This window comes from Pterocles gutturalis, unplaced genomic scaffold (genome assembly GCF_000699245.1).
Source record: "Pterocles gutturalis isolate BGI_N339 unplaced genomic scaffold, ASM69924v1 Scaffold18488, whole genome shotgun sequence".
In the NCBI taxonomy this organism is placed as follows: domain Eukaryota; kingdom Metazoa; phylum Chordata; class Aves; order Pterocliformes; family Pteroclidae; genus Pterocles; species Pterocles gutturalis.
Genome location: NW_010118446.1, coordinates 218 through 10,510, shown reverse-complemented (window position 1 = coordinate 10,510; position 10,293 = coordinate 218). Strand labels below are relative to the sequence as shown.

The window sequence follows — 10,293 nt, the reverse complement described above, 5'->3', positions numbered from 1 at the left end:
TTATATATATATATATATATATACATAGAATCAAAAAGCTATGTTTGGACATATATCAGTACATATGAATTTATGAACCTGCACAATAAAATTCATGAAAAGGAAAGTATGCTGTGTCTTAAATGATTCATTTTGCTTTAATAAAACAGTGGAATAGTAGAAAAATTATAATTTGCTGACCTGTATGTGATACAAGAACAAAGAATGAGTATATACAGCCAAACCACAGGTCCACCTGTCCTAGGATACCATCTCCAACCATGATCAATAGCAGCCATCTAGGTAACATTAGGAGAACAATGGAAGAACAGAGAAACCTGTTTTCCAAAATATTCTTCAGCAAATTGTGGTTCAGGGAATTTCTGATTGTCCTTGCATTAAGGCTTTTGGATGGATTTTTCTTCCATTAACGTGTCTGGTTGCTTTTTGAACTCACAGAAACAAATGGCCTCTACTGTCCCATAGCAAAGAATTTTAGAGCTTAGCCATGTGTTACAGTCTCTCCCTTCGTTCTGAACTGGTCTCATTTTAATTTGGTGACCTTTATTCTCATATTAGAACAAACAGTGACTATCTGTTCCCTATTGACTGTCTCCAGTCATGATTTTTTTAATCTTATTGTCTCCTAGACATCCTTCTTCCAGGCAGAAGAATTCAAGTCTGCCTAGATCTTGCACACACTGTGCTGTTCCACAGCTTTGATCATGCTGAATAGAATGTACCTTGCTTTCCTCATATTCCAAGAAGACTGCTAGGCCTAGCTGGGCTCAATCTCTGGTGCTTTTTTGTCCCTAACCTACAATGCTGTGAAAACAAAATGTCCTTTCAGGCCTGGGCTGGTCATACTATCACAGTCACAACAATAAAAGAGAATACTACCCATGATTCCAGCTCAAACAATGATTGTGGAAAAAGATCCTGTTAATGAAAATCCATTTTTTTTCAACTGATGACTGTAAGTCATATCCAAAATCTCTTAAAATGTTTCTTGCAACGTGTCAAATTGGCAGACTTGAGAAGATACTGACTTTTTTTTTTTTGTAGGATGGCAAATAAAGCCTTTTCTTATGATATTTTTCTTCTTCCATTAACACAAAATCACGAAACATGAAATCAGAACAGAGACTTCTACATACAACACATGGCTAACATCAGAACAGAGTTCTGATTTCAGAAGACAAATCCAACAATATCCAATATATGTATACTCTTATTTTTGGGTGTTGAAACTTTGAGATAATCTCACTAGTGAAAATTCTTGCTAAGAAGAGCTAGAAAAGTGTCTCATATAATATGAAATCATTAAAAATTGGTAGCATAAGTAAGAGTCATCCTGATTTTCCATCCTGGATCTCTTTTGCCTCCCTCAGAAACTGTGGTTTAGATTATATTTTCTACTCTGTCTTGCTTCCTAGCGCATTTAACACCAAAAATATGATAATATCAGTCCTAGAGGACCATTACTTCAGATGCTTGCAACATATTTCCCTGCCTTGATGTAGAAATGACATAACATCATCAAAGTTTTTAGCATGACAGAAGAAAACTGAGAAATCTCTTCGGTAGTCCTTACTCTTTTATTAGAAATTAACACGTAGTAAATTTAGTCTTATTGCTCCTAACTTAAGATAATAATGCAAATCTAGAACATGTAGTCCAATCATTAGCATAGGTTAGAGGGATCTATAGGAAAACTCAAAGATAACTACTTATCTGTGGGAAGCAGAAATCCCAGTATTCTTCCACTTCATAGACAGTTCTAATTTCTTCTTGTCAGTGGATCTCCTTCTTGCTGCAGAAATTTTCACTTTCTCACATACATTCTTTTCTGTAAAATCATCAAGGTTCTGGGATTGGCCAGAGACCTTAGCATCAACTACTTCCATACGCTGATAATTCTTCTCATATGTTGGTTCTTTAAAAAAATTATATTCCTAATAAAAGAAGGAGATATGGTTTGTCAGTCATATTGCTATATGAATAATGCATATTAAAACAATAAGTTACAAGCACAATTCCAGGATGCTGTGCTTAAAAATTGTATGTATTAAATGCTGAATTAGATTATAAGCATAAAATCAGACAGTCTTTAAAAGAATGAAACATCAACCTGGAAAGGAGCTGCTACCATGTGTAAATTAAAGTTTTTGAAATAAATGGACTAGCTAAATTTGGAACTTTCTGAGTATTGGGTGTTGTTCAATTTCTACTATGTTAAATAATTTGTGACACAAGCAGTTTTATAGAATTTAATTCCAAATGAGTTTTAAGACCAAGAATTGCAAAGTCAGTCATTCTGCTTCCAGTGGATGATTTATATAAAAACTATTTCCCTGCATAAAGGATTTACAAAAAATTCCCACAAAAAACTAATGAACGTAAAACTGAAAATAGCCTATGATAAACCGCTAGACTTCGGTTCCAAGTAATTTAATTCGATATAGTTTAGAACTAACATAAACACATTCCATTTCAGTTTTTTCATCTTCTGTCTCTTGGGACAAAACATTGTTGAACAAGTCACATACAAGAATGGAGCTGAGTGGCACCTACCAATCCTTCAGCTGTCTGTGACTAGTACCATGGCTGATCAAAAACACCCAGAACAGAAAGGACTCTTGTCAACTCTTATTCTCTATTGGAACATATTCAATTTTTACAGGAAGAACAGCATACGATCACTACTTATTATTATTGCAGCTGTCACTAGAAGATAGGTGAAGACATTCCTTTGCATATCTGATTCAAGGCAGTTTTAAGGGGACTGTCACAGTATGGACTGGTTTTGACTAGTCCCTGATGTGAATCAGCTGTTCCAAGCTTCCTGACCCAACTGTCTAATCCTAAAGTAACTCATGCTAATTCCCTCATTCTGAAAATGTATTCTAGACAAGACAATTTAATACATGATAAACTAGACAAGTTACAGGGGAATTGATGCTGCAGCTTGACCAGCTAAGCACATGTTAAAAAGTACATTTCCTACAGCACTATTGCCAACACGGTAATTCTAAACGTTACCTTAAACAAGGCCAAGAAGACATTACAAAAGTTAATTGGACTTGCAATATATGTGCATGTAATGAGCTTTTTGAAGTTCTCCTCTCCTCATAAAATAAATCAAAACTATTTCCAGTCATAATTTGTTTCATGTAGGCAACCTTGGAAACACAGCTTTTCTCTGCTTTTCCAAGTTCTAGAGCAGAGAAGAGTTTCCTTCAAATACAAATGCTCTGCAGCTTTAAATTCTAGTTTTAAACTGCAGAATGTACTGAACTAGCTCTTCAGCAAGGCAACATGATATGATATTCCTAAACTACTAACACGGTATATTTTATACTCTTCAGCATAAACTTATTTACACAGTCAGAGAATACTGAGTACATGATTTATATGACAGCTGAAGGAAAACAGGGGAAATTCTATTTACTTACTCTTATTTAATAAGTGTACACATTTATTGAATAGCTACAGTATTATTATAAGAGCACAAAACCAGTAAAGAAAGGTATATTATCTCTATTATTGATATTAATATTAATCTATATTAACATTTAGGATTAGAACTGTAAAAAAATTCTAAAATATTACCATATTTTACCTTTAATGACCATCAAATGAAGCCAAATCACTTTGAAAATACATTAAACCAGGAATTATGTCTATAAACATTAATCTATTGTCACATTTATGAAATGTAAAACAATACGTAGATATAACATTAAAAAATACTTGCCTATGGGATAAAACACATTTTTGACTTTCAAACAGAACAACTTAAAAATTTAATTCCATTACTGTTAATATAAGCTACTGCATTTATGTATACAACTTGAAATCCTCTGTTCTTTCAGAATTGTCAAATATCTGTATGTCAAAAAAATAAATACCAGTCTTACATCCCAGAAAATCAGAACTAAAGAATATTTTCCTGTTAATGACTTCCTTCTTGCAATAATTAAAATTGCATATAAATAACCACAATAAAACTTTGGACAGGTTTTAGCCTGTAACAGATTTTACCACCAAGTTGTTAATCTGTTATAACCACACTAGAAATCTGAAAAAAAAAAAAGAGGTTTTATCAGGAATGATGAAACAACTAAAATTGTAGTGGTACTGTGTGATTCTAGCTAACACCAAGCTCTATATAAAAGCTGAAATGCATTTAACAGTGGCTGAAGCAACACATACTGTGTAAGCTGGATGCTTAACTCTCAGCTGTGACATTTAAATCAGGCAGTTCTTGTAAAAAAGTTGGGCTATTATTCATATTTGGGTTACAAAGAATGAAGATACAAATTCAAGTGGTTTTGATCACAGAAAAATATTGTCATAAAAAGTTGACCTTTTCCATAAGGATATCATATTTTCCAGCTTTAACATTTCCAGTGCTCCATAAAGAATAACACCAGAAGACAAGCAAAACTTTTTATGTAAAATTAGAAGCTGACCTCACATGTTGGACCAAATCTCATAATAAGGTATGATAGAACAATATGTGAAATAGTGTATTATTTGCTATTTATGAAAGGAACATATTTAGTAGATATTGAAACAAATACAAAGAAAAACAATAAATACATTCCAGAGTCTTTAAAATTCTTCATTTAATCACAGGTTTAGTTTTGATAAAGAACATAAATACTCAGCCAAGTTTATAATGTAATTCTTACCAATGCACAATGTATGTTTGTACAAAGTAGAATACACACCCAGTATCAGTAAATACATACCTGTTTAGCCATATTTTCTACAAATCTAGGTGATCTCTCCCTTAAAAATGTCACAATATCTTTATATACATCACTTTTTCTTTCATAGTCAATGTCATCTTTGCCCTTTAGCTGACCCTTAAAAAAAGAATAAATTTAAAATCAAACTTCAATCATGCTTCGTAAAGATACATGCATCATCTCTATGGATCCCAACACATAATCAAGATCTTATATAGAATTCTGCAAGTAATTACTATCAGTTAATTGTACGTGTGTAGTTCCACTGAAAATAATTTATGGCTTATGGTAAACAACTATAGTAAATGTAAGCTTCTGGTGCAGTATGGCAGATATCTAAAAGGATCAAAAAATAATGTGACCTGACTAGCCTAAGCTTTACGAGCTTTATCCATTAAAAATGTCCTAAGTAAAAATTTCCCTGGATTTTTTAACTCAGGAAATCAATTTGTGGAGTTATGCTTGACAGAAATCAGTCTCTCTTCAAAATGAATGTAAAAGCTCTGGTCACTGCTTAACACACATAAGGGATTATTATGCCTAAATAAAACCCATCTCTCAGCAAAGAGGTAACCAAAATGAAAAGCAGAAGAAAAGAGAAAAATAATTTCTAAAAAGCTTCCACTGAAAAGGGAAAGAACTGCTTATCATTTATAACAAGACAAAAGCAAGCTATATTAGCCACACACAAGAATATTACACCTCAGATCAAGAGCAATGAGGCACTAGAGAGGCATCTAGTCCCACACTAGCTTTTAATAGGAATAGTGTGAACGACTGTTAGGGCAGGTTTAAAGGCTAAACAAACACTGTCAGCAAAGAGTGCAGAATAGATTCCTAGTATAAAAATTACCAAAAAAAGCACTCAGAACGTATGTGAAAGCTAGCATACATTTATAACTGGGTCTTCTCCTTTTGTACCAATAAACTAGTTCTGCAGGTCTTACAGCCTCAATATCACTATGCTAAAGCTGATTGATTTGTGACTTTAGCACATAAAAATACTCATTACTCCATGGTATCCTTTATTATTACTTACTCCATTTAAAAACACTCCTGCTGTGCTGCAAGTGATATACAAAGGATCAGTGTCATGTGGTTTGATGACCAAATAACAAATTTCTCCATGCACTTGTCTCCAGGGAGGAGCTCGGCATCCATTAGAGAATATGTAATCTGTAACCAATTCACATAGTGTTTTCATCCAGTTTAAAAGTATTTTTTAATAGTTACACTTGATGATTAATACAATATGTATACAAATCAAAGTCCCAAACTAATACCTTACTCTTAAGAATTCATACTGTTAGGAATCAATCATGCAAAGCGCTGTGACCCGTGGCCTGATCCAACTAAGAATGCACCTGTGCTTAGCACTTTTCAGGATCAGGGACTCAGTTCAGTTCCTCTGCTTCCACTGAAGACATTCATATAATCAGAGATTATTTCTGTAAGTAAAGGCTGAAAAGCAGCATTCCATATCTGAAACTCTTTTTATTTTACTTTATAACTTTCAAGTAGAAATAAACACTCTAAATTTATTACTGAAATTATTTTAGCAAATTTCATTCAGAAGTCAAGTACTTTTTAATAAGGGTATATATAAATGTGACATATGATCAGATCTAGACCTGATGTATATTCCAGTGATTCCAGTACCGTATCTTCTCCTTTCCCAGAGAAATTCTTGAGAAGATTCACTTCATTAGTTATAGCAGCTGGATTTAGTCTTATGTCTCTGCAATTAACAGAAAATGGTCTAAAATGTATTCATCAAAAGGATGCACTCAGAGAAATTAGAAGAGAATATTACATGATTTTTTTTCTTTTACATTGAGTCTCAATTGTAGCAACAAAAATCTGGAAATGGGTCACCTTCAATTGTTTTCTTAATTTTATCTCTTAGTTTAGTGAAATTTTAGTTCCATAAATAATATGAAGTCCTTGTAACTATGAAACAGACTCAAAGTAATACTTAATAGGCTTCCATGAAGAAACAAACATTTCCTTGAAAATATTTAACTGTAACTGCATTGTTTGTGCAAATTACTTCAATTTGCTACCAAAACACAAAACATATGCAATAAAAAAACCACATGCGTGGGCAGACATTTGCATACCCACACCTACAGCAGGATCTTCAGAAAAAATGTTATTTTCAATAACTTAGTGAACAGTGAAAGTTATTTCAATGAATTTTTTTATGTCACACCACAAGCACATGTTGTGGGTTGAAACCAATCTGATTTAACAATAAAACAAAACAATGCACTGGCTGACATGCTTAGCTTCCATTTGAAACGTACTTACTGTGAAATGTGTTTCAAAGAACTATTAAGCAGTTGCAAATCCAGCTGACGAAGAAGAATAAAGATTTTCATTTTCATCTCTGTTTCAAGGTCATTATCTTTTTTCACTTTGTCAAGTAAATGTAACATGGACATATCTTCTCCTTCAACAGTCCCATATTCAGGACCAAGAATTTTCACTATAGGATCTCTGTTAGCTGTAAACATGAAAGAGAATCATATAATGTATACTATGTTAAAAATTATTAAGCAAGACAAATACTTTTTATCTCAATTGCTAATCATTTTGATCCTACTAATTTACAATAAGAACCTTAATAATGTGTACAGTAACTCATCAAATATTACTGTACGACGTACTCTTTCACATCCCTCTGTTGTAATTTGAAATGCATCTTTAAAAATATGAAAATGTTAAGAACAAAAAGAAATTTTTCATAACAAACAAAATTGCTTTCCACAAGAAAGAATAAGATTCATTCAAACAAGATGTGAACATGAATCAATTCCCTTTATCAACAGCCCCCTTTCCAGAAAATATGCCTGTCTGATCACCAAAACAGGAAATCAATGGGTTTAACTCACTGAGAATTGGTCATTTTGGAAATATGATTTAATGTTAAATAATATCTTTAAAGTTTTCTAGCGGCATTCCCAATGGCCCCACTACTTTCTGAGCTATGCCAGCTGTTCTTTTTGGTAAACAGTGACATAACTGCATCAGTGGGTTTTACAAAAAACATTTTGCTCTGTTCCTGCAAATGAAGTTCGATGTATCTGTGAACTCCTCTGCATGATACCCTGTCCATATTATTCTTCCCTATTACTCATGGTTGATCATCGGCATTGACAGGACCCTGGATTACATGGATCTGAAGTTTGATCCACTATGAGCATCTATATTTTAGTATTACAGATGCAATTTCAACTAATATTATCAAAGAATATTACTGTAGATCTCTAACCTTCAATGAGAGAAGGATATTCAGTTTAGCACATCAAAGGTCTTGTCAGTTTGAAAATCTAGGACACAGTAAAAGTACTCGTACCTATATTTTAAAAGCCATTTTGAGAAGGACCTGGAAGTGCTCACTGTGAACCTTGTGCAGGTAAGAATGTCTTAAGCATATAAGTTTTTATTTGGCTATTTTTTAAGGATGTAACATTTTAAAAGAGGATTAAACTACAAACATGGGAAAAACTGCTATTAGCCTCCAATAAGACATTATTTTTCAGAACTGAAACCTACTGACTGTTGCAATACCTGTAGTATTACTCAGTATACATGAATTTGTCTATGAGATTCAACAGTTTTATTTTAACTTAATTCCAGATTTCTCTGTTATTGATTTCTGTGAAAATAAAAGAGGAAATAGAAACTTCATTAAGTTCTGGATCAGCACCTTCATGAATCAACACCTCATATGCTTAAAATGAATGCATGCCTTTTTCTCTTCACATTTTATAAACATAAATTGAAGGAGAAGACACACGTTTTAAGAGAGAGGAAAGACAAAAAAAAGAACAGAAACCTTCAAGGCATGCCCGTGCTTCCTTTAACTTTTTTTCCATAGCAATTTGTAGGAAATGGGACAGCTGGTGAAAACTGCGAACTCTGAGAGTTGATTCTGTGAGGAGAAGCAACGGCTGGCCATCTTCACCTTTGGCTTCAGACTGAACAATTGCTCCACTAGAAAAAAATAAATCATATCTTTTTAAAATAAGAAATTTAATAAACATCAAACTTTAGAGATGATTCTTAAACATTATTCAAGCTTCACATGATAAAGCATACACAATTTCTTTAAACTGTATTTCAGAAAACTTCCAAGGTAAACCAATTTATTCACTGCAAATCAGCAGGTGGATGCACCCAAAGGAGGCTGTGCTTCCATGGAGAGCCCATGCTGGAGCAGACTCCTGGGAAGAGCCCAGGCTGGAGCATGCTGTTCCTAAAGGACTACGCTCTGTGGAAAGGACCCAGGCTGGAGCAGACTGTGAAGAACTGCAGCCCATGGGAAGAACCTACATCGGAAGTTTGTGGAGGACTGTCTCCTGTGGGTGGGATGCCACCCTGGAGCAGGGGAGGAGTGTGAGGAGGAAGGAGCATCAGAAACAACGTTTAACGAACTCACCACAACCCTCACTCCCTGTCCCCCTGTACCACTCAGGGGGAGGAGATAGAGAAAATTGGGAGTAAAGTTGAGTTCAGGTAGGAAGAGGTGGGGCAAAGATGTTTTGTTTTTATTTCTCATTATCCTACTCTGACTTTTGATTGGCAATAAATGAAATTAATTTCCTTGAGTCAAGTCTGATTTGCCTGTGACATTAATGGGTGACAGATCTCTCCCTGTCCTTATCTTGACCCAGAAGCCTTTCATTATATTTTTCGCCCCCTGTCCAGCTGAAGAGGAGGAATGATAGAGCAGCTTTCGTGGGCACCTGGCAGTCGGACAAGGTCAGCTCACCACACAAGAACCACTCCTAACACTAACAGAAGTCACAGGGTTAATTGCTGTTAGATGCATGTTGTAAAAAGTTTTAGGAATAGACAGGGGAAGTTGTATAAATCACTAACTAAACAGGTCTGTATCACAACCAAGAGAGAATAGTCTCAAACTCTCAAAAAACCTACAAATTTTAACTCAAAATTTTCAATATCTATCAGTAAAAATCCCACCCATTTCAGCCTCCCAAATACACAAAGGCTTTCTTTATGCTAAATGAGCACAGTTTTGCTTTGCAGTTCACCTCCAACATTTCAGAACACAATGTGACTCACACTTACTCGATCTCATAACCCTCGCCAAACTCCGAACAGCCCAATTGCGTTTTCCACTCAAGTGGCTCTCTGAAGACAAACGCCGCTTCCTGAGGATGTCTAGTACTGAAGTCGTCCACAAACTTAATAATTTGATTTAAAAGAGATTCGTTCAAAGGGGTGATTTCGAGTGTGCCGGTTCCACAACCAGCAGCCGTCCACTGAGCTGCTCTCGCCAATGCCACTCCCATGGTCTCAACTAGCATCAAAGACATTCACCTTAGCAAAGAAACACAGCCAGAGAACGACAAAACTGAGCTCTCAGGTGATAAATGCAATATGCTGTGGATGCTATAATTTGACATAAACATATCTAAGAACTACTAGATTCTTTTAACTTGTTTAAATCCCCAAAGTGGGGAATGAGGAACAGAAGAGGAGAACTCACAAATATTGTTAAAGAAATCGGGAAATCAGGTGAAAACAC

At 34.6% G+C, this 10,293-nt stretch overlaps 1 protein-coding gene across 1 annotated transcript; it reads right to left on the bottom strand.

Annotated features, from left to right (window-relative positions):
• Positions 1–1,820: 1,820 nt before the first annotated feature.
• LOC104463752 (armadillo repeat-containing protein 4-like) lies at positions 1,821–10,081 on the bottom strand (the record flags this gene model as incomplete). Its single annotated transcript, XM_010076206.1, has 6 exons — positions 9,834–10,081; positions 8,578–8,735; positions 7,047–7,242; positions 6,396–6,474; positions 4,737–4,853; positions 1,821–1,934 (listed from the first exon to the last, which is right to left on the bottom strand). Coding segments are annotated over exons 1-6 (912 nt in total), but the record flags the coding sequence as incomplete, so codon positions are not given.
• Positions 10,082–10,293: the final 212 nt, after the last annotated feature.